This window comes from Myxine glutinosa, chromosome 13, assembly GCF_964187855.1.
Source record: "Myxine glutinosa chromosome 13, kmMyxGlut1.1, whole genome shotgun sequence".
NCBI classification, from domain to species: domain Eukaryota; kingdom Metazoa; phylum Chordata; class Myxini; order Myxiniformes; family Myxinidae; genus Myxine; species Myxine glutinosa.
The window spans coordinates 1,130,823-1,157,914 of NC_136273.1; the positions used below are offsets into that span (position 1 = coordinate 1,130,823).

General features: G+C 46.0%; 1 protein-coding gene across 1 annotated transcript in view; it reads right to left on the reverse strand.

The window, feature by feature from the left end:
• Positions 1–26,671, reverse strand: part of LOC137438501 (sulfhydryl oxidase 2) — a 147,448-nt gene extending 120,777 nt beyond the window's left edge. Inside the window, exon 1 of the mRNA XM_068133593.2 lies at positions 26,310–26,671. Within this exon, the coding sequence (XP_067989694.1) occupies positions 26,310–26,571 (262 nt within the window). The 5' untranslated portion in view covers positions 26,572–26,671. The remainder of the gene's footprint in view (positions 1–26,309) is intronic.
• Between the last annotated feature and the right edge of the window lie 421 nt (positions 26,672–27,092).

Consider the following 27,092-nt stretch of genomic DNA (forward strand, 5'->3'; position numbering starts at 1 on the left):
CCATCTCACATCCACTTTATCCCTATGAACCCCCATTTCATGCCATCTCACATCCACTTTATCCCTATGAACCCCCATTTCATGCCATCTCACATCCAGTTTATCGCTATGAACCCCCACTTAATGCCATCTCCCACCCTCTTTATCCCAACAAACCCCCATTCATGCCATCTCACATCCACTTTATCCCTATGAACCCCCACTTAATGCCATCTCACATCCACTTTATCCCTATGAACCCCCATTTCATGCCATCTCACATCCACTTTATCGCTATGAACCCCCACTTAATGCCATCTCCCACCCTCTTTATCCCAACAAACCCCCATTCATGCCATCTCACATCCGCTTTATCCCTATGAACCCCCACTTAATGCCATCTCACATCCGCTTTATCCCTATGAACCCCCACTTTATGCCATCTCACATCCACTTTATCCCTATGAACCCCCACTTAATACCATCTCCCACCCTCTTTATCCCAACAAACCCCCATTCATGCCATCTCACATCCGCTTTATCCCTATGAACCCCCACTTAATGCCATCTCACATCCACTTTATCCCTATGAACCCCCACTTAATGCCATCTCACATCCGCTTTATCCCTATGAACCCCCACTTAATGCCATCTCACATCCGCTTCATCCCTATGAACCCCCACTTAATGCCATCTCACATCCGCTTTATCCCTATGAACCCCCACTTAATGCCATCTCACATCCGCTTTATCCCTATGAACCCCCATTTCATGCCATCTCACATCCGCTTTATCCCTATGAACCCCCACTTAATGCCATCTCACATCCGCTTTATCCCTATGAACCCCCACTTAATGCCATCTCACATCCACTTTATCCCTATGAACTCCCACTTAATGCCATCTCCCACCCTCTTTATCCCTACAAACCCCCATTCATGCCATCTCCCATCCCCATTTTCCCCGAGAATCCCTCATAACCAAACACGGTTACTCATAGGTTGTGGTCAGTTCGTCTGTCTCACCCACTCTATTTGTTCATTCATTAATTCTTTGCTTGTCGTATCTGTCATTATTCCAGAAGTTCATTCCCGCCTCTTCTTGCAAAGAAAAAAGATCATAAAATAAGCACTTGGAAGGATATTTAATAATAAAAACAGACCCCAAATATAATAGCTGCTCATTTTCAGTTTTATGGCATATATCGTGATGCGATCGGCAAATTGAAGGGAACATCAACACACTTCTGGATCATAATCGGAATATATGTCATGCTGTCTCAGGTAAATAGCACACCTTTCCTCATAAATAGGTGAATCATTATCAATACCCCGAACCAGAGCTGCCAATGCTTTTAAACGAGTACAGCACGCATGCCCAATGGGGACATAAAACATCAAAATGATACCATGGTTTAGAAACCGCACACAACATGTAGCGGCTCATGGAATCATCAGGATATGCTTCCAAACACGCAAGCGGGTTTCATCTTTGGGGGAATTTAAAATCAAATCACAAATCAGATTGCTGAACAAAGTTCCTCGAGATACAAGTACAGACACGAAGACAAACTCCAGATAGTGGTAAACAGCCAGCCAGGTGTGTACATATACCAGCACTGGGAATGGTGCTTGTTCATGACCATCTATCGTGGTAAACAGCTTGTCAGGTGTGTACATGTGACTGTGACTTCCGGGTGCGGTTGCGAGAGGACGCTGGCACTGCATGTTCGCCGCTTCTCCGACTGGATGGATGTACAGGGTCTGCTTCTACTTTTCTGACCTGACATCTCACACCTGTCCTGCCTTTTGTCGATTGTGGATTGGATTGGATTTGTGGACTGTGGACTTTGTGGATTGTGGACTTTGATTTGTGGATTGTGGAAGCCGCCATGGTGTCGCGTATGGGGACGCTGGTACTGTTTGTTCTCCAACGGAAGGCGCACGTGCCGCGCGTTCTCCGGCTGGATAACGGAATCTGCTTTTGATGGTACGGAATACGGAATTGAAAGGTACGGAATCTGCTTTTCTAGTACTCTTGGCGGCTTTTTGGCCGACGGGTCTGCTCTCTGCTTGATCCTCCCGGCTTCACCTCTCCGGCTCTTCCTGCCGTTGCCGCCTGCCCGCTCCAGGGCATCTCGCACCTATCCTGCCTTTTGTTTCTTGGGTTGCTCTCCTGTGGGTTGCCTGGACGGCTGGCTGGCTTCCTGTTGGCCACCGCTGCGGTCGTCGAACTGCAGGACACTCGCTGGCTGTTGACGCTGGCTGTTGCCCGGCTGCCTCCTCGGCTCCTCGGCTTGCTCGTCCTCGGCTCTCTATTGGTCCTCGGGCTGCTCATCTTCATTCCTCGACCTCCTCGCGTGTCGTGCTCTGGACCAGCCTGTTGTGCCTGGCGCTTTGGTCAGCCAGCCTGCGGCTGCCGGCTGACCTCTCCGGGCTCTGTGCCCCTTCGCTCCTGCCTGGCATGGCACTAAGGTACTCCACCGCTAGGCTTCTTCAACTCAACAACCACTCCACTCCGCCATGCATCTCTGTCATCAAAAACCACGGACTCCTACGACGACCCAGATACATCCATAGAGGCTCCGGTCGCAAGTTTGTTTCCTCCCAGACAGGTCACTCCATCCCCTCACTCTGGTCAGCTGAGCGCACTCTCACCCGTCGATTACGTCATCACAGCAACATACACGAACGCGCCCCCTGTCTGCAAGCCCTGGCAAAATCACCCGAGTCCATCCGCACCATACAAAGCAATATGAAGCTTACTCTGTTCAATACCCGGTCCCTCAACAATAAAAGCCACATCTTGAACGACTTCATTCTGGACAATAAACTGGACTTTCTCTGCCTGACTGAAACCTGGCAACAACCTCTGGACTACCTCTCACTCAACCTCACTACACCCAATGGTTACTCATACATCAATAAACCACGCTCGGAGGGCCGAGGTGGTGGAATTGCTGTAATACACCGACAGGACATCAAGACCAGCCTCATCTCCATCTCATCTGCTCCATCATTTGAACACCTGGCTTTTAAATAAGAGTGGGCTATACGGGGGTCAAAAATACTTTTATTGTTATTCTTCTTAGGTGACAGTTTTTTTGTATTCCATTTGACCCATCTCAACATGAAATGACAAAATTTTCGGCCTGGGGTCCAAGAAAAAAGTGTACAGGGCAAAAATTGTATTGTCAAAAATAGACAATGTGAAATAAAAATAGACAATATAACTTATGTCTTAATAAAAATATGATTACTCAACATCGAAAACATCGAAAATATGTCTTAACTCAAAACGTACAGCAAAACTATGTCTTAACTCAGCATTTAACGGTTTAACACTACTTCTAATTGCATAAATAGATTGCCTGACCCCATAAACATAGGGTTAGACACCACAACCAAGTAAAAAGACCCAGAAATGACAGTTATGGCTAAAAATGTGATTTTCAGGGAAAACGGTGGCCATTTTGGATTTTTGCCCTGCACACTGTTTTCTTGGACCCCAGGCCGAAAATTGTCATTTCATGTTGAGATAGGTCAAATGGAATACAAAAAAACTGTCACCTAAGCAAAACAAAAAAAGACCCATTTATAGCCCACTCTTATTTTAAACTTTCTGATTACACACAGTCAGTCATGGCAGTTGTCTACCGCCCTCCCAAACCACACCCATCATTCCTGTCTGACTTCTCTTACTTTCTGACCCAGCTCTGTTCCTTCTCCCCCTCAACCCTCCTCCTCGGTGATTTCAGTATCCACATGGACTCCACTGACTCCACAATAACCGCTGACTTCATTGATATTCTTAATTGCTTTAACCTCACTCAACATGTCAACTTTCCCACCCATAACCGTGGTCACATTCTGGACCTTGTCTGTTCTATTGGACTAAATCTACACCATCTCTCTGGCTCTGACCTCACCCTCTCCGATCACTTAGCCATCACGATGACCATCAACATTCCCACCCCAGCACCGAGGCAAAAACGCATAATCAACTTCCGTAAGCTAAACTCTCTTTCACCTACCTCATTCTCATCTTCCCTCTCCGAAAAGATGTCCACCTCTCCCTTCGTTGATTTGCACAGCCCCTCTGACCTCACTGACTACTACAACCACACTCTCTCCTCTTGCCTCGACCAGCTTGCGCCTATAAAAACCAAAACAGTTTCCTTCACCCATTCTGCTCCCTGGTTTACCCCTGAACTCCGCCTGATAAAAACCCGTGCCCACCAACTTGAAAGACTCCGTAATAAAACAGGTCTCACAATCCACTCCCAAGCCGACAAAGACCACCTGCAGCACTACAAAGATGCCCTCTCCCGCGCCCGCTCCGCCTACTACTCTCAAATAATCCACTCTGCCTCCGGAAACCCAAAAGCACTCTTCTCCACAATAAACAAACTCGTCAGCCCCCTGGATATCACCACCCAGTCATTCACAGTCGACAACTGCATCTCTTTCCTTTCATTCTTCCAAAGCAAGATAGACAACATCGACAGCAGCTTAACCACCACCTCACCTGCTCCCCCTCAAACCACCTGCCCCCCCTTATCCTGCCAACCCCTGTCTCAGTTCTCCCCAGTCTCCCCTACTGACCTCTCTGAACTCCTCACAGGAATGAAAACTGCCACCTGCACTCTGGACCCCATCCCCTCCAGCTTTGTTAAGGCCTCCCTTCCTGCTCTCTCTCCACTTATCACTGCAACGATAAACTCCTCCCTGTCTACTGGCATCGTCCCACCATCCCTCAAAATTGCTGCTGTTACCCACATTCTGAAAAAACCTGGACTCAACCCTGACACCCCAAATAACTTCAGACCCATCTCCAACCTACCCTTTCTGTCAAAAGTTTTGGAACGTGCTGTAGCCACTCAACTCAAACATCACCTCTCTGCCAATAACCTGTATGAAACATTCCAATCTGGATTCCGCCTCAACCACAGTACGGAAACTGCACTCCTCAAAATCACCAATGACCTTCTCCTCTCCTCTGACGCCGGTAACCTCAACATTCTCATCCTTCTCGACCTCAGCGCCGCCTTTGACACCATCAATCACATCATCCTCCTTACCCGACTTGAAACCACCTTTAACATCACTGGCACTGCCCTTTCTTGGATCAAATCATACCTCTCCGACAGGCACCAGTTCATCTCCATCAATAACTGCAAATCCCACACCGCTCCCCTCCCACAAGGTGTCCCCCAAGGTTCAGTTCTCGGTCCCCTCCTCTTCATCCTGTACCTGTTCCCCCTTGGTCACTTAATCCGTCGTCATGGTCTCCAATTCCACTGCTTTGCCGATGACATCCAGCTTTTCATTTCCGCCAAGTCAATTTCCACCGTCACCCACTCTATCCTGACAAACTGCATCACTGAAATAAAATCCTGGCTTCAAATCAACTTCCTCAAACTAAACTGTGATAAATCCGAAATAATCATTATTGGACCAAAAACGCTCACCAAATCCACCCACAACTTCACCCTCAACATTGACGGTATCCCAGTATCCACCTCCCCTCACATCCGGAATCTTGGCATCATCTTTGACCAAACCCTCTCCTTCGACAAACACACTAAACAGATCACCAAGACAGCCTTCTTTCATCTGAAAAACATTGCCCGTCTCCGTCCATCCCTCTCCTCCACAGCTGCAGAAACCCTCATCCACGCCTTCATCACTTCCCGTCTGGACTACTGCAACAGCCTCCTCTATGGTTCACCCTCAAATTAAAAAAACCACCTTTAGAGGCCATTTTTCCCCGCAAGCGGGGGTTGGCCTTTTTCAGGAACTGTGGTTGTTGTTGTTTTTCGGTCCCCTTTTTGAAGCAATGTTTTACGGCCGGATGCCCTTCCTGACGCCAACCCTTTTTGCCGCCTTTAACGACAAGCAGGGAATTACCAGTGAACTGGTACTCAATTAGCCGACCTCGGAAGGATGACAGGCTGAGTCAACCCCCCTGGCGTTAATTCAGCGATTGACCGGGATTCGAACCCAGGATCCTAGGATCCTAGGATCCTAAGCCGGCACCCTAGCCGCTAGCCCAACACCAGGGATCATCAACAGGGATCACCCAACACCTCAAATATCATCAATAAACTCCAATACATTCAGAACTCCGCTGCCCGTCTACTCACCCACTCCCGGGCTCGTGACCACATCACCCCCGTCCTTCACAAGCTCCACTGGCTCCCCATCTCCCAGAGAATACAGTACAAAATCCTCCTCCTGACCTACAAAGCCCTCCATAACATGGCCCCATCCTACCTGACTGACCTCCTCCCCAGACACACTCCCACCCACATCCTCCGCTCTGCTGCTGCCAACCCCCCCCCCCCCCCCACCCCCATCCGGGCCAAACTCAGATCCTGGGGGGACAGGGCCTTCTCCATCGCCGCTCCCACACTCTGGAACTCACTACCTCAAACCATATGAGACTCCTCCTCACTCACCACATTCAAATCATCACTCAAGACCCACCTGTTCAACACCACATTCAACCCCTGACCGTCTCTTCTCCTTCTCCTTCCTTTCTGTTTGGTTATTTAATTATGTATTTTTGTCTTTTTTGTCTTTGTTTTACGTACTATGTCAAAGCATCTTTGGGTTTCTTGAAAAGCGCTATTCAAAATAAAATTATTATTATTATTATTATTATTACATATGCCAACACTGGGGATGGTGCTTGTTCATGACCATCTATCGTGGTAAACAGCGAGTCAGGTGTGTACATATACCAGTACCGGGAATGGCGCTTGTTCATGACCATCTATCGTGGTAAACAGCCAGCCAGGTGTGTACACGTCAGCACCGGGAATGGTGCTTGTTCATGACCATCTATCTTTTTATTCTGTGACTGATTCACAGCACAGTCGATACAAACAAGCTCGGTTTACGTACCCTGCAGTACAAACATTAGCCTTGCCCAATATTTAAACATTCACATTTCCAGCCCGATTTAAACCGACTCTGCAAAAATACCATTTTGAACTATCCAAATATAAGCAAAGTTAACTCCAAACGGCTGATTCCAAACTTCCAACCATTCTCTTCAAAAAAACAGGAAAAACGCTCCAATGAGAAATCTGGGAATGACTGAGAAAAAAACCCCCTCAGCAGCTCTCAGCATTGTGCGCCCACAAAGGCTCCGTTAAGACCTGTAAACAATGGGAACACATTGCTTTAACCGACACAACCACAACCACATGGATCCCTGGCCAACCACATGGTTGGACTTTAGCCAACACAACCACAACCACATGGATCCCCAGCCTTTTATCGACACATCCACAACCACATGGATCCCTGGCCAACCACACGGTTGGACTTTAGCCAACACAACCACAACCACAACCACATGGATCCCCGGCCTTTTATCGACACATCCACAACCACATGGATCCCTGGCCAACCACACGGTTGGACTTTAGCCAACACAACCACAACCACATGGATCCCCGGCCTTTAACCTACACAACCACATGGATCCCCGGCCTTTAACCTACACAACCACATGGATCCCCGGCCTTTAACCTACACAACCACATGGATCCCCGGCCTTTAACCTACACAACCACATGGATCCCCGGGCTTTAACCGACATAGCCACAACCACATGAATCCCCGGCCTTTAACCGACATGTCCACAACCACATTGATCCCCGGCCTTTCACCGACATCTCCACAACCACATGGATCCCCGGCCTTTAACGGACATGTTCACAACCACATGGATCCCCAGCATTTAACCGACATATCCACAACCACATGGATCCCGGCCTTTCACTAACACATCCACAACCACATGAATCCCCAGCCTTCAACCGACATATCCACAACTACATGGATCCCCGGCCTTTAACCGACATGTCCACAACCACATGGATCCCCGGCCTTTCACCGACATCTCTACAACCACATGGATCCCCGGCCTTTAACGGACATGTCAACAACCACATGGATCCCCAGCCTTTAACAGACATATCCACAACCACATGGATCCCGGCCTTTCACTGACACATCCACAACCACATGAATCCCCGGCCTTCAACCGACATATCCACAACCACATGGATCCCCGGCCTTTAACCGACACAACCACATGGATCCCCGGCCTTTAACCGACATATCCACAACCACATGGATCCCCGGCCTTTAACCGACATATCCACAACCACATGGATCCCCGGCCTTTAACCGACATATCCACAACCACATGGATCCCCGGCCTTTAACCGACATATCCAAAACCACATGGATCCACGGCCTTTAACCGACAAATCCACAACCACATGAATCCCCGGCCTTTAACCGACATATCCACAACTACATGGATCCCCGGCCTTTAACCGACACAACCACATGGATCCCCGGCCTTCAACCGACACATCCACAACATGCAACCTCGTCATAGCGAATATCTTTGTGGTTATTCCCAAGTGGTCTCTCCAAACCAATACATCAATAACTAGATGGTATTCATAGAATACTTTTTTTTTTTTTTTTTGGATACAGAGTCGAGGCTCGTGAAAGAGCTAAGACATGTTCCACTTGTTTGCCCAGTCTGTGATTTTGTCCAGGTCTGCAGAGAGTGAGGAGGCTGAAGACTGCCAATCTGAGGGATGAGGAATGGAGCAGCAGAGAGTGGAGTCATCAGCAAAGAGATAGAGAGGATTTTCAAGAGAGTCAGAGAGATCATTGATGAAGACCAGAAAAAGCACAGGGCCCAGAACACTGCCTTGGGGAACTCCAGCCTGAACAGGAAGAGGAGATGAGAGAAACCCATTCGGGGCCACACGTTGACTACAACTAGAGAGGAAGTCCGCCAGCCATGCGTGGAGATTTCCATGGATACCAAGGGAGGAGAGTTTGGTGAGCAGAGCAGGGTGCCAGACCATATCGAAGGCACGTGATATGTCGAGGGAGACAGCTCTAATTTCCTCTTTGGCATTGAGGACCTCCATCCATTGTTGAGACAGCAGAAGCAGCATGTCCAGAGTAGAGTGACCTGGTCTGAAACCAAATTGATGATCAGAGATCAAGCCATTGGAGAAGAGGAAAGATTTCATATCTGAAGCAATGATGGATTCCATGACTTTGCTGATAATTGGGAGAAGGCTGATTGGTCTGTAGTTGCTAGGATCTGTTTTTGCACCTTTTTGTGTAAAGCGGTGATGTTGGCCGATTCCCAAGCAGATAGCAGTTGACCTTGAGCAAAAGAGAGGGTGAAGAGAACAGAGAGAGTGAGTGAAAGAGCGGAAGAACAGGATTTTAGGACCCGTGGGCTGATGCCGTCAGGTCCAGTTGCAGAATCAGAGTCGAGGGTTGACAGAAACTTTTCCACCTTGTCAGGAGGAAAGGACACGGAGCCCAGGAGCAGCTGGGTACGACTGGGTACGGTGGGTACAGAGAGGGATGGGTTTGGGACACAAGATTTAGAGGCAAACACAGAGTTGAGGCATTCAGCTTTTTCACATGTGGAGTCAGCTGTGTAGCCGTTTGAGGTAAGGGAGGGGACGGAGGGGGAACAAACACCAGAAACACATTTGACCAGACGCCACCAGGATTTGGAAGAGGGAGACAGATAAGAGAGTTCGGTCTTGAGAACGGAGAGATATTGTTTCCTGGCTCTCCTGAGGGTGGACATACACTTGTTTCAGGCTTTGTGAAAGGAAATGAGATTTCCTTCCGTTGGATTTGCTTTCCAGGAGACGAAGGCAAGTTGTTTCTGGGCAACAGCCTCACCACAAGATTCCATGTACCATGGACGGGAGGAAGGGTATGACAACTGAAGACGAGATGGGATAAATCTGTGCATGAGAGAGAGCAATTTACTTTGGAAGAATTCCCAGGATGAGTTTATGTCAGAGGTGGTAGAGATGTGAGACCAGTCCAGATGATTGATGGCTGCTTGAAGACCGTGCCAGTTGGCCTGAGTGAAATGCCAGACTCGTCGACGCTGAGCAGGCTCCCTGAGAATGGTCAGAGAGATGTCCACTTTAACAAGCACATGATCAGATGAGCCGATTGGAGCAGAAGAAGAGCAGCAGACATTTTCAGGGAAGTTAGTCATAACCAAGTCCAGAAGAGAAGATGCTCCGTTGACTGAGATCCGGGTCGGGAAATTGACAGATTGTGTCAGTCCCAATGAGTCGCAGAAGTCCTTTGCTGAGGAGCCATGGCTGGTGAGAGCGGGACCCACACCCAGCCAACTGGCATGGTGACAATTGAAATCACCACATATGAGGAAGAGAGAGTTGGGATGAGTTGACAGAAGTTGGTCCATATTATCAGACAGCGAGATGTAGATGGAGTCATCATTGTTTGGTGGATGGTACAACACACATATGAACAAGAGGTAGCCAGAGGCGAAGCCGTGGGCCAGAGGTATTCCTGGGGGTGAGGTGGAGAGAATGCAGTGCAGGGCGAGTGATGAAGAGAGTTTTTGATAAAGATAGCAACCCCACCTCCAGGACGAGGCTCAGGTCTATCATACCGGAGGAGGGAGTAACCCGTTGAGAGATACTAAGGAATCAGAGATATTATCAGAGAATGAGAGATAATCAGAGAATCAGAGATACTTACCCTACACAGTCAAATTGTTGCGAACCAACTCTTCTGTTTTTGAACATATTTTTTTTCTTTGATCCAATATGGCTGCCAGATCACGAGAGCGATGACATCATCAATTTATATTCTCTAATATAATTGTTGCATAGATCATGCTCAATAAATTTCAAACTGATCAGACAAAGGGTTGTCCCTGTCGAATTATGACGTCATAATTATGGCACCAATGACGTCATTAACAACACCGATTTCCCCATATGGAGTTCTTTACAATGAGCCATGTTTAAATTTTTTCCATGCATCTGTTTTGGAGATATAGACACAACAACAACAACATTGGAAATCAGCCAACATCACCGCTTTGCACAAAAAAGGTGCAAAAACAGATCCTAGGAATGACAGACCAATCAGCCTTCTCCCAATTATCAGCAAAGTCATGGAATCCATCATTGCTTCAGATATGAAATCTTTCCTCTTCTCCAATGGCTTGATCTCTGATCATCAATTTGGTTTCAGACCAGGTCACTACTCTGGACATGCTGCTTCTGCTGTCTCAACAATGGATGGAGGTCCTCAATGCCAAACAGGAAATTAGAGCTGTCTCCCTCGACATATCACGTGCCTTCGACATGGTCTGGCACCCCGCTCTGCTCACCAAACTCTCCTCCTTTGGTATCCATGGAAATCTCCACGCATGGCTGGCGGACTTCCTCTCTTGTCGTCAACGTGTGGCCCTGAATGGGTTTCTCTCATCTCCTCTTCCTGTTCAGGCTGGAGTTCCCCAAGGCAGTGTTCTGGGCCCCATGCTTTTTCTGGTCTTCATCAATGATCTCTCTGACTCTCTTGAAAATCCTCTCTATCTCTTTGCTGATGACTCCACTCTCTGCCGCTCCATTCCTCTTCCCTCAGATCGGCAGTCTGCAGCCTCCTCACTCTCTGAAGACTTGGACAAAATCACAGACTGGTCAAACAAGTCGAACATGTCTTTCAATCTTGACAAATCTCACACTCTTACTATGTCTCTCCGAAAAGATCGACTGGACAACCCTCCCATCTACTTTCTCAACAATCCTCTCCAAGAAGTTCTGTCGCTCAAGCTTTTGGGTCTCACTATCTGCCATGATCTTTCTTGGGAAAACCACATTTCCAAGCTGGCCTCCAAAGCCAGTCACCGACTGGGCATCCTCCGTCGTGCGAAGTCCTTCCTCGGCACACCTGAGCTCCTCACCACATACAAGGCTTTCATCCGCAGCTCAATGGAATACTGTTCTCCCCTATGGGCCGGTGCTCCTGCCTCACACCTAGCTCGGCTTCACGCTGTTGAAACCAAAGCTTTCAGAATTATTGGAATCTCCCGCGATGAAGCTATCTCTGAGGGCCTTTCACTCACTCACCGCAGGCAGGTAGGTGGTCTTTCTGTCTTCTACCGACTCCTCTCCGGCCTTGCACCCCCAGCTCTCTCTGTGCACTGTCCCCCAAATATTCCTACAGGTCGCACAAGATCTGCCAGCAACCCTCTGATGGTTAAACTGCCGAAATCTCGGCTCTCTGCTCACCTTCACTCTTTCATTCCTCTTTTCTCCCACCTCTGGAACAAACTCCCTCACTCCCTTCAATCCCACTCCTCCCTCCAGGTCTTTAAAACAGCTGTTCACCACCATCTCTTATCTTCCCCCATCCAAAACCTTGATCTTTTCTACCCCCGCTAATTCACCCCAGATCCACCTTGTTTGAAATTCCAACTTCTTTCCTGGAAGTCCTGGCAGTGTCCATATGTTTTATACCTCTCCCACCACCCCCTTCCCATGCCCCCCCCCCCCCAAAGCCCTCACCCTCTCTCAGATCTCTCCATGTCTCCATGTCTCTCGGTCCCTGCTCTCAAATGTTGTGTCCGTGTCCTTCCCCCTCTCTCCCCATCTTGTCTACCGCTCCCGATGTTATATGTTTTATGTGTCGGTTTGTCTTTCTGTGTGATTAATGTTCGCTCTTTCACGAGCCTCGATCTTGTATACAAAAAAAAACAAAAAAAAAACACAACAACAACAACAACAACAACAACAACAACAACAACAACAACAGGCATTTTAAGGCCATTTTCCCTACTAGAGCGGGGGTTAGCCTTGCGGTCCCCATGACAATGTTCTCCATTTTGCCCTATTTTCTGCATCTCTCCTTGTTAACCCCCTTGCCCGCATTTCTTCTTCCACCATCTTTAGCCAAGTCTTTCTCGGTCTTCCCCGTCCTCTACTTCCTTCTACATTCATTTCCATTACTCTTCTCAACCAGTCACTTTCATCCTCCCTCAACACATGACCAAACCATCTCACCCTGTTTCTCTTCATAGCATCAATCACAGGCTCTATTCCTATCATCTTTCGCAATCATTTGTCTCTCTCTTCTCTCCTCTATCTTCTCTCTGTCGGTGCGTTGGGTGCGGTGTCATGGCGTCTGCTCGCTTCGTGTCGTGAGTGCTCTGTCTTGGCTGTTTGTCCTACCCCCCCCCCCCCACCCCACCCCATTTCACTCCTTTGTGTCCTTGTTTCTATTTGTTAAGCGTCCCTGTGTTTCCCCTTCTATGTTGAGACGAGAGAGAGAGAGCCTCAGAGCACACTTATCATGCAGGTAAAGGTAATTGTCGTTTTTGGGTGGTTCCTTGTTGTTTCCCCGCCCCCCCCCCCCCCCCCGACTTATTTTCTTCACTTCAAACCTTGTTTTCTCGCTTATATTTCCTTTGTTTGTTTTTTTTAACACTCCCTTTCCCTAAGCTGGGAAAGTCGGAGTGCATTACTAACTTCCTCTTCCCGAGCTGGGGGGACGAGGTTGAGCCTCATGTGTCCAAACATGGCGGCTGCTCATTCGCAGCGATATGCAGCGTTTGAGCAACTATCACGCGAGTATGGCATTGCGTGTTCTCCACCGGAGGGTATTACAGTAGAAGCTATTGTTCTCGCGATCGGGAACATGATCGGGTTTGATAAGGTACGTGCCGCATCGCGTATGAACAAACGGGTTATCGTGTTTGTGTCCGATGTAGAGCACGTTGCTCTCATCGTACAGCAAGGTTTGTCCCTCGACTCCGGACACTTTGTTATGGTTTACCCCTTGGATACCCCTGCTCAGAAAGTGGTTATTTCAAATGTACCACCATTTCTCAATACCGATACAATCCTTGCAGCGCTGCAGCGATATGGGCAATGTGTGTCCCCATTAATAATGCTCCCTTTGGGCTGTAACGATGAACGTGTCAGTCACGTGATGAGTTTCCGTAGACAGGTTTTTATGGTTCTCAAAAAGGAATATCCCTCCTTGAATGTTGCTTTAAAATTCACGACAAATGGTCACGATTACCAAGTATATATCACCACCGACACCCTAAAGTGCTTTGGTTGTGGTGCAGTGGGATATATGAAACGGTTTTGCCGCCATCATAAGGAGCAGCCTAACATGGTCGAAACAGGAAACAATGACTCACATATTAATGTTAACGTTTCCTGCTCGACAAATGTGCAGGATAAACCAGGTAAACAAGTGGACACGCCCCCTCCCGTTGAACCAATGGACAGCGCAAATGAGGGGTAGGTTACCGTTTCCAAAGTAAAAAAAACGTAAATCGGCTGTAAGAAGTGCGTCACCTTCTGGGAAAGACACTGAAGAAGTGCGTCACCTTCTGGGAAAGACACTGAAGAAGTGCGTCACCTTCTGGGAAAAGGCAAATCAGTGAAAACTCCATCACTGGAATTCAATGTGATAACAGGTTTACCCTATTAGAGGAAAGGGATACCTCCACTAGTACAAGCATCATCAAGGAAAAAGTGGATTCTAATTTTCCAATCCCAGTGAGTGTTCCTGATCCTTCAGACAGTGTCATCTCACACGAGGATGTTCATTGTGCAGCTTCCTCCTGTCAATCGCAAGAGGAGGAAAAGCACTTAAAATCTCCCCCTAAAAAAGGAATTAATGAGGAAAACAAGGGCACAGAGAATAAGAGGATAATTTAAATCCACTAAAGGAGAGTGACATCCATGAACCGAGCATCGTGATCATGTCACAAACATGCTTGGAGCCCCCCACCTTGCATCCCGAAGAAGCTTCAAATGTGACCTAGGCACAAAACGTTCCTGAAGAAGTTTCTTTTATTGAAACTGAGCAATCATGTGATGTGCGCCAGGAAGCTGAAACACCAATTGATTCCCCATATGAGGAATCTGATGGTGAGGGTCAAGAGGAGTCCTCTCAGATTATAAAGGCTGTAAATAGCCCTTCGGATGACGAGCTTCGGGACTTTTTGAGAGATTCCTATCGGAAAAGGAACATTGAACTGAAAGGTCATTTCCCTGATCTTCAGGTGTTGATTTTTTAATTGAAGGAAATTGTGAATAACCCTGACACTCCAAATTTCACTGATGCTCAGAAGCACCGGCTATGAAAAATGATCCAGAAAGCTCGGCAGGAGCTTCGTAAATGAGGTCCCTATGGGGTTTTTTGATCTATTTAGTTGTTTATCTTCTTTCTTTTTCCGAAAGAATGAGTGTTCGTTTTGGCAGTCAAAACATTAACGGTGGTGTTAGTTTAGAACGCAAAGTTCAGGTGAAAGATCTGACCAGGCGTTTGCACCTGGATGTCTTGTTACTGCAAGAAACGCATGGAGATCTGAATGGCCAAGCCCAGTGGAGAAGGCTAATGAAGGGCCAGTGGTTCTTCAGTGATATCAATGGTCTCACTGCTGGAATTGCTTTCTTTGTCTCCTCCTCATTAACACTCTCACAAGTTCAATATAATGAAATAATTCCTGGACATCTGGCTTGTCTTCAATTCACTGCCAATAATCAAATCTTTGTTTTTGTAAACATATGTGCCCCCTGTAAGAATGCTGAAAGGCAAAACTTCTTTCTAAAGCTAGAGGATCTTCTGAGTACAATTGACTTAAATTGCTCTTTTATAATGAGTGGCGACTTCAACTGCACTCTTGACCCTGCACTAGATAGAAACAGTGCGGAGCCACATGCTAGATCTGCCAAACCCTTGGAGAAAATCATCAAGACAGAATTAATAGATGTCTGGCGTATTCAGCACCCCATGCAACGGCAGTTTACTTGGTCAAGATGTACGTCTCAGATACACACACGAGCAAGGTTAGACTGAATTTATGTCAACACTGTAATGCTTGACAAGATATTGAAATCTGATATCGTGCCTTCTCTTTTCTCCGATCACCTGGCTGTAACCTTGTCCTTTAAGCTTGCTCTGCAGCAACATGGCAGTCCATATTGGAAGTTCAATGTCATGTTGCTGGAAAATGCTGCTTTTTGTGAAGCTTTCAAAGTGTTTTGGATTAGCCTCAAAGAAAGAAAGAATAATTTTGATAACCCGATATTATGGTAGGACTACACAAAGTCACAGATCGCTGTCTTTTGCCAACAGTTTAATTATTTCTCTTCTTTTAGTGTAAAAAGGGAGAGGTTCACACTAGAAAAGGAAATAATGAAGTTGCAAACTGATGTGGCAAATAGCCCCAATAGAACAAATAATCATTTTCTTGTGGAAAAGAAGACTCTACTAAACAACCTAGTCGAATACCAAGCAAAAGGTGCAATGGTCCGTCTACGGATGGATCAGCTATATAATTTAGATGCACCAACCAATTTTTTTTTCCATTTTGATAAAAAGACTCCCAATCAAAGGCAAATTGAAACCTTAAAGCTCTCAACTGGGAACACTGACATCACAAGATAACATAAAGAGGGAGGTTTATAACTTCTTTTCAGACTTGTTTATGGCAAATGATGTTGACGATGGCTCAATAAGTTATTTCACATCTGACTTACCCATGCTAAGTGCTGCTCAAAGGGATCAGCTTGGCTCCTTACTTTCCTTGGAAGAGCTTACACTTTCCCTTGCTTCTTTACCTACTGGTAAATCTCCTGGATTGGACGGCCTCCCAATAGAGTTTTATAAATCCTTTTGGCCCTTATTAGGCCCAGAACTATTGGAGGTCTTTAATAGTTCATTATGTTGTGGTGACTTGTCGATGAACTGCCGAAGAGCAGTAATTAGTCTATTACCCAAGAAAGGAGACCCTCAGCTCATTGATAATTGGCGTCCAATCTCTCTTCTAACTTCAGATTATAAAATATTTTCTAAAGTTCTAGCTCGACGCATCGCCCCACTTCTAGTGTCATTGATTCAAAGTGATCAGTCCTTTTGTATCCCTAACCAACAGATACACGATAACATTTTTTTATTAAGAGATCTTTGGGATGTGTGTAAAATAAAAAATGACAATCTTGGTTTGATTGTGCTTGACAACGAGAAGGCTTTTGACCGTGTAAGTCATGTATATCTTTTCAAGGTCCTAGAGTGTTTTGGACTTGGTCCTGTTTTTCTCTCCATGGTAAAACTGCTCTATAATGGCATTTCCTCAATACTCAGAGTAAACTCTGAACTGACTTCACCTGTAAAGGTTGGAAGGGGTATCCGTCAGGGATGTCCTTTATCTGGTATTCTGTACTCTTTAACCATTGAGCCTCTTTTAATCAAAGTCCGCAGCATCTTAACCGGATGCAGAAATTTGCTCACAAGGCCTGTGAAAGTCTCTGCATATGCTGACGATATTTGTGTCATCGTACATAATAGCGATGAGATCAAGAAACGGGTGGACTGCTTGGACTATTATGGTTTAGCTTCTTCAGCTTTGGTAAACTGAAACAAGTGCCAGGCGATGTGGATGGGCCCATGCCAGCTGCCTATGCCTGTCCTTCCGAAACACCTCACCTGGTCCCTCAACGGAATGAAGTACCTTGGTGTTTTCATCCGTGATGCAGCAACACAAGCGAAAAATTGGGAGGGTCTCGCTGACTCTCTCGAACAAAAGCTGCGGAAATGGAAAGGGTTGCTGGCTTTGCTTTCATACCGGGGACGAGTCCTGGTCATCAACAATCTAGCAGCATCCATACTGTGGCACAGAATCAAAGCCATTCCACCTCCTGAACACTTTCTGCTGAATATACAGAAGACAATAATAAACTTCTTCTGGAGTAGAAAACATTGGCTTCGTCCAGAGATCTTGAATCTTCCCTTAGAGGAAGGCGGGCATGGTCTTGTGGACATCGTATGCAGGGCAATGGCATTTGGCATCACCTCAATCTGGTGGCTTCTCTATGGTCCATCAGACCTAGTCTGGAGGTCCACTGCTCTCCTCCTCCTCCGTTAAGCCGGCATGCGAGACTATTCATCTGGTCTATTCCTAATGAACATGAAATGTATTGATCTGTCCTTGCTTCCACCATTTTACAATATAATTTTAAACGCTTGGCGTGTTTTCATGGTCGACCGTGATTGTTTCCTACACTCGAGATGTTTTTCAGTGAGCCTCTTTTCTACAACTCTTTTTTCAAAAGAATTAGAACGGAACGCTCCTTTGTTGATTATTTTGTTCAGAATGGTGTCCATCACGTTGCTGATCTAATGATTGAGAAAAAGAGATGGTTAAGTGCTGCAGCACTTGCGAATAAAGTTGGCATGCGGTCTAACCGCATAATATCTGCTGTGCTATATGAAATACTTAGCGTATACCGCAAAGTTAAGGTGCACTGGGAGCAATCTCCTCGCACTGGTGATGGCCCAATTGTTTGTGAGCCAAGCCTCTGTTTCCCAACTTTAGAAGTCACCCCCACTGTAATTAATTCTGGTACAATAATAAAATATTTACGAAAAATACGTTTTAGATCTGCAGGTCTGGAAAATCGTGCAATATACCAGGTCTGCGTCAAAGCAATCCGGCCCTCCTTAGGAACTTGGCAGTCAAGGAAGTGGCACAATTGCTTGCCTACAGAATACCACTTCCAACCTAACTGGAAAGCCTATTTTATCATATACTTATTCCAAAGAAAACTGCCGACCTGCCGTGGAGGTTGGCACATTGGATATTACCCACCAATAAGCTCTTACATGTTTTTTCTCCTGAAATATCTGACCATTGTCCCTTCTGTGGTGCTCTTGAGACCTTGTCACATGCTTATGTTGAATGTGCACGCTCGATTCCTTTATTTGGTTTGCTACATGAAATGTGCACGAAGCTTTCTTTAAACTTTACTTTGAGTTCTTTCATTTTTGGCTTTGTCTCAAACACACACCCAATAGAAGTGGTTCTAGCAAACTTTCTCGTTGCCATGGCAAAGAAAGCAAAATATCGCACGAGGAAAATGCAAATTGAAAATCCTACAGGATGTGCAGATAACCTCCCGGCCTGTTTTGAAGGACTTGTTCTTGCCCGGATTAAAATGGAATTTTGTTTCTATACATATATGGATAAAGTATTGATCTTCAAAAGTATATGGGCATTGAATAATGCGCTTTGCTCAGTGCAAAATGGTGTGTTGATCACAGATTGATCACTCCTCGAACATATGTTTTTTTTGTGAGGAGCAAAACACGATTGTTTTTTTCCTGTTTCTTTTCTTGATGAACTAATGGTCTTCATGTAAATGTTCCCTTTAAAATGGTTTTGCTTGTTTTTTTTACATTTGTTTTGTGAAATGATCTGTGAAATGGTTTTATTTATACTTTTACAAAATATACTTTTTGATATTTTTGTTATAAAAGGATGTAAAAGTCTGTGTCTCTGTCTCTGTCTCTCCTCTCCTACCCTCTCCTACCCTCTCCTACCCTCTCATCCAAGGAACCATTCGCATTTCCACCCTTTCCAACCTCCGTTGCTGCTCTCCGTTATTACCCATGTCTCGCTCCCATAAATCAGAACACTTCTCACACATGCAGCATACACCTTTCCCTTCAGCTTCAACAACACTCCCCTCCTCGTCAGCATGCCACTCAGTTCCCGAAACTTCTTCCATGCACATCTCACTCGAGCAAACGTTTACGAGTCTGATCCAACTTCTCCATTCAGCATGTCTCCTCGGTAGCAAAATGTTTTCACACCTTCCAGCTTCACGCCGTCTCCAATATCAAACTCAACATTTCCTCCATGTGCAGCTCCCTCTGTGCACACCTTACACTTGAATGTAGCTGCCACACTGGTTAATGACCCTCTCAGACCACTACATTTTTGATGAACCCACTCAGCGCACATTGTACATTGAATGGAGTTCACTCCAACACCCTTCCTGCACACAGCAGACGGCCACTTCCCAGTTCTTTCCCCCTCACCACATGCTTTACCACTTGTCGTCACCTTCGTTTTCCCGATATTCACCTTCAGACCTTTTGTCTCCATACATTCCTTCCACTTGGTCATCTTCTCCTTCAGTCCATCCATACTTTCTGCAACAACACTCAGATCATCCGCATACAACAACTCCCACGGTAAACCCTCCTTTACGTTCTGAGCCAGCACCTCCATCACAGCTACAAATAGTAGTGGACTTAGTACCGACCCCTGATGCACTCCCACCTTCACCTCAAACTCACCACTGTTCCCGTCCTTCGTCCTTACAGCTGTGCACACTCTTTTGTACATTGCCATCACCACTCTGATCAACCATTCCTCCACTCCAAACTTCCTCAATGCCCATGTCACTACTTCACGTGGAACCCTATCGAATGCTTTCTCCAGATCAACAAACCCAAGAAACAACTTCTTCCTCTTCTCCATGTACTTCTCCTGCAACTGCCTCACAATAAAAAGCGCGTATGTCGTTCCTCTTCCTGGCATAAATCCAAACTGCATTTCGTCAATCTTCACTTTCTCCCTTATCCTCCTCTCCAACACCCTTTCCAATACCTTCATTCCATGCTCCAATAACTTTATCGCTCGGTACGAGCCACAGTTCAGAGGGTCACCTTTCCCCTTGTATAGAGGGACGAGGGTACTCAGTTCCCAAGCCACTAGAATGTGGCCTTCTTTCACCACCAGATTACAGATCTCTGTATTTCTCTTTACACCCCAACTTCCTGCTGTATTCAACATATCTCCCACAACTCCCGTCGGCCCTCCCGCTTTTCTAATCTTCATTGCTTTTATCGCTTCCTCAACTTCCTTCTCAGTTATCTTCTCTGCCGGTCCTAAAACTGGGTTACTCTCTATGTTGCCATCCCATTCATTCTCTGCATTCAACAGCATTTCCATATATCTCTTCCATTAATTCCATTTTGGTCCACAACGATTTGTCCCACTTCATCGTTCAAGCAACTCACCCCCATCACATCACACCTCTCTTTCGCTATCTGCTTTGCAATCCTGAATACCGCTCTGACGCTCTTCCGAATCCAAGCGTTCTCCGAACATTTTCCGAGAACAATTAGGAGATATAGAGGTGCAACATTTTTCGGTTTTTCCAAGATGGCGCCTGTACCACATGACCTATGACGTGATGATTATCATTAAAATATTCTACAGGGGGAGGCGCTCCGATGGTGAAAATTTCGTGCCCATCAGACCAACAATTGCGAAGAAAAAAAATTTCACAATGATCCATACGTGTTGTACTTGTAGAATTATGACATCATAACGAAGGCAGCGATGATACCATCATTAACATATCTTATTCCCCAAGGGGAGTACTTGACAATGAGCCAGGTCTCAATTTTTTTCCATGGAGCAGTTTCAGAGATATAGAGGTGCAACTTCTTTCGATTTTTTTCCAAGATGGCGTCTGTACCACGTGACCGATAACGTTATAATTATCATTTTAAAAATTCGACAGGAGGAGCCGCACATTTTCTGAAAATTTTGTGTTCATCGGTCTAACAGTTGCAGAGGAATTTTTGTTTTATTCATACTGATCAGATCAAGCGTTGTACTTGTCGAATTATAGCGTCATAATTTCATAATTAAGGCACCGATAACATCACCATTAACATATCTTATTCTCCATGGTGAGTACTTGAAAATGAGCCATGTTTCAATTTTTTCCCATTGAGCGGTTTGGGAGATAGAGGTGTAACGTTTTTCCAAGATGGCGTCCATACCGCCTGACCTATGACGTCATAATTATGAATAAAAAAATTACAGGCGGAAGCGTTTCTGTGGTAAAACTTCGTGTCAATTGGACCAACGGTTGCCGAGAAAAGTAATTTTTAAAATGCAGACAGCACACGTACGCACCTGAATGCTTAACCTGGATTTTCGCTTCGAGAGCGCAGGGTAACGACGCTATCAATGTGAAAATAAATAAATAAAACCAATGCATCGCTTGTTTACCATATATCTGAGTACAAAACCACGCATTCGACAACAGACTACACAGCTATGCGAAACCACACAGCTACCACATCACCACACATTCAACAAAATACTACACAGCTACCACATCACCACACATTCAACAAAATACTACACAGCTATGGTAAACCACACAGCTACCACATCACTACACATTCAACAAAATACTACACAGCTATGGTAAACCACACAGCTACCACATCACTACACATTCAACAAAATACTACACAGCTATGGTAAACCACACAGCTACCACATCACCACACATTCAACAACCTACTACACAGCTATGGTAAACCACACAGCTACCACATCACCACACATTCGACAACCTACTACACAGCTATGGTAAACCACACAGCTACCACATCACCACACATTCGACAACCTACTACACAGCTATGGTAAACCACACAGCTACCACATCACTGCACATTCAACAAAATACTACACAGGTATGGTAACCCACACAGCTACCACATCACTACACATTCAACAAAATACTACACATATATGGTAAACCACACAGCTACCACATCACTACACATTCAACAAAATACTACACATATATGGTAAACCACACAGCTACCACATCACCACACATTCAACAAAATACTACACATATATGGTAAACCACACAGCTACCACATCACTACACATTCAACAAAATACTACACATATATGGTAAACCACACAGCTACCACATCACTACACATTCAACAAAATACTACACATATATGGTAAACCACACAGCTACCACATCACCACACATTCAACAACCTACTACACAGCTATGGTAAACCACACAGCTACCACATCACTACACATTCAACAAAATGTGACACAGCGATGGTAAACCACACAGCTACCACATCACCACACATTCAACAACCTACTACACAGCTATGGTAAACCACACAGCTACCACATCACTACACATTCAACAAAATGTGACACAGCGATGGTAAACCACACAGCCATCACATCACTACACAGTCAACAAAATACTACACGGCTATGGTAAACCACACAGCTACCACATCACTACACATTCAACAACCTACTACACAGCTTTGGTAAACCACACAGCGACCACATCACTACACATTCAACAACCGACTGCACAGCTTTGGTAAACCACACAGCTACAACATCACTACACATTCAACAACCTACGACACAGCTATGGCAAACCACACAGCGACCGCATCACTACACATTCAACAACCTACTACACAGCTATGGTAAACCACACAGCTACCACATCAATACACATTCAACAACCTACTACACAGCTTTGGTGAACCACACAGCTACCACATCACTACACATTCAACAACCTACTACACAGCTATGGTAAACCACACAGCTACCACATCAATACACATTCAACAACCTACAACACAGCTATGGTAAACCACACAGCTACCACATCACTACACAGTCAACAAAATACTACACAGCTTTGGTAAACCACACAGCTACCACATCCCTGCACATTCAAGAAAATACTACACAGCTATGGTAAACCACACAGCTCCCACATCACCACTCATTCAACAACCTACAACACAGCTATGGTAAACCACACAGCTACCATATCACGACACATTCAACAAAATACGACACAGCTATGGTAAACCACACAGCTACCACATCACTACACAGTCAACAAAATACTACACAGCTTTGGTAAACCACACAGCTACCACATCCCTGCACATTCAAGAAAATACTACACAGCTATGGTAAACCACACAGCTATCACATCACTACACATTCAACAAAATACTACACAGCTATGGTAAACCACACAGCTACCACATCACTACACAGTCAACAAAATACTACACAGCTTTGGTAAACCACACAGCTACCACATCCCTGCACATTCAACAAAATACTACACAGCTATGGTAAACCACACAGCTACCACATCACCACACATTCAACAAAATACAACACAGCTATGGTAAACCACACAGCTACCACATCACTACACATTCAACAACCTACTACACAGCTATGGTAAACCACACATACCACATCACGACACATTCAACAACCTACAAAACAGCTATGGTAAACCACACAGCTACCACATCACTGCACATTCAACAAAATACTACACAGCTATGGTAAACCACACAGATACCACATCACGACACATTCAACAACCTACAACACAGCTATGGTAAACCACACAGCTACCACATCACTACACATTCAACAAGCTACGACATAGCTATGGTAAACCACACAGCTACCACATCACTGCACATTCAACAAAATACTACACAGCTATGGTAAACCACACAGCTACCACATCACCACACATTCAACAACCTACAACACAGCTATGGTAAACCACACAGCTACCACATCACCGCACATTCAACAAAATACTACACATATATGGTAAACCACACAGCTACCACATCACTGCACATTCAACAACCTACTACACAGCTTTGGTAAACCACACAGCTACCACATCACTACACATTCAACAACCTATGACACAGCTATGGTAAACCACACAGCTACCACATCACTGCACATTCAACAAAATACGACAGCTATGGTAAACCACACAGCTACCACATCACTGCACATTCAAAAACCTACAACACAGCTATGGTAAACCACACAGCTACCACATCACTACACATTCAACAACCTACAATACAGCTATGGTAAACCACACAGCTACCACATCACTGCACATTCAACAAAATACTACACAGCTATGCGAAACCACACAGCTACCACATCACCACACATTCAACAACCTACAATACAGCTATGGTAAACCACACAGATACCACATCACTACACATTCAACAACCTACAATACAGCTATGGTAAACCACACAGCTACCACATCACTACACATTCAACAACCTACAATACAGCTATGGTAAACCACACAGCTACCACATCACTGCACATTCAACAAAATACTACACAGCTATGCGAAACCACACAGCTACCACATCACCACACATTCAACAACCTACCACACAGCTATGCGAAACCACACAGCTATGCGAAACCACACAGCTATGCGAAACCACACAGCTACCAGTTCAACAACCACAGTTGTAGTACCACATCACCACACATTTAACAACGTTGGTTGTTCATCATAGATTCCGGATCAACATTTGCGCGATTGTCAAACCGTCATTAACATAACAGAATAGTAAGGAATCACCACCATCTGTCTATCAACCACCACTACGCACCATCTATCAACCACCACCACACACCACCTATCAACCACTACTACACACCATCTATCAACCACCACCACACACCATCTATCAACCACCATCACACACCATCTATCAACCACCACCACACACCATCTATCAACCACCACCACACACCACCTATCAACCACCAACACGCACCATCTATCAACCACCACCACGCACCATCTATCAACCACCACCACGCACCATCTATCAACCACCACCACGCACCATCTATCAACCACCACCACACACCACCTATCAACCACCACCACACACCACCTATCAACCACCACCACACACCACCTATCAACCACCAACACACACCACCTATCAACCACCAACACACACCATCTAACAACCACCACCACGCACCATCTATCAACCACCACCACGCACCATCTATCAACCACCACCACGCACCATCTATCAACCACCACCACGCACCATCTATCAACCACCACCACGCACCATCTATCAACCACCACAACGCTCACTACCCACCCAACTACACTAACACAGTACAGCACCACGGCACCACTACCCACACGGGAACATGTAGTGTAACTGTAAGGTAAAGTTTTTGGTGGTCAACCACTGTCGATGTAAATGTAAATTTCGATCATTTTCTGAAACACAACAACGTGACCCAAACCGCAGCGATTCCATGTTAAGCTCGACCACAAACTACGAATAGGGAATGGTGCGTCGTCCCTAGCACGAGCACCGCAAGCACAGCACGAGCACCGCAAGCATAGCACGATGACCATACGCACAGCACGATGACCATAAGCACTCAGCACGAGCACCGCAAGCACAGCACGAGCACCGCAAGCACAGCACGAGCACCGCACGAGTACCGCAAGCACAGCACGAGTACCGCAAGCATAGCATGATGACCATAAGCACTCAGCACGAGCACCGCAAGCACAGCACGAGTACCGCAAGCATAGCATGATGACCATAAGCACTCAGCACGAGCACCGCAAGCACAGCACGATGACCATAAGCACACAGCACACAGCACGAGCACCGCAAGCACAGCACGATGACCGTAAGCATAGCACGAGCACCACAAGCACAGCACGAGCACCGCAAGCACAGCACGATGACCATAAGCACACAGCACACAGCACGAGCACCGCAAGCACAGCACGATGACCATACGCACAGCACGAGCACCGCAAGCACAGCACGAGCGCAGCACGAGAACGTTTCACTTTGAAGGACAGAAACGCAGGTGTGAGTAATTTCATTCGTCGAATGAACACAAATCAATGACGATGTTTATGTGGAACAAATGTGTAAATTATGAACCTTTGACGTCGAGCGCCACGGATTTCCATGTGGGAGCGAAGTCGATGCAATGTCCACACCAGGCAGCATAGAACACGACCATCCACATTCCCGTCGAATTCCTCAGCGTTTCCGACATGGACGAGGGCTCGAGGATGACGATCATGTCGTCCGTGTGGTAAAGACTCGCGCCACAGGGACGAGGGAAGCACCAGACGGACAGGACAGCAACGATCACCAAGAGGAGCGCCGTGCGGGGCTTGGCGACCCGTGACGAAGCCATGATCGCTTGGTATCGGCAAACGACGAGGCTTCCGTGCACGGCTCCAGCCGCACGAAACCGTCCTTCTCTTCACCACGCAAGTCAACTTCCTCACAGCTAATGTATGGATATTCATAAGCATCCCTCAGCTCCTCCTTCAAATCGTAATCTCCGCCCACTCAACCCTCAGCACTCACCACTAAATCCTAAACTGCATCCTGTTACGACCTGGCCCCTGCGTGAAGGGCTCGGGGTACTGCCCATTGCTCCAGAGCTCCTAATTGATGTGCTCGGGAGACCAATACGTTCCCCATGGTTTAATAGAGGTACACTTTAATAGAGGGACACTTTAATATAGGGACACTTTAATATAGGGACACTTTAATATAGGGACACTTTAATATAGGGACACTTTAATAGAATCACACTTTAATATAGGGACACTTTAATAGAATCACACTTTAATATAGGGACACTTTAATAGAGGGACACTTTAATATAGGGACACTTTAATAGAATCACACTTTAATATAGGGACACTT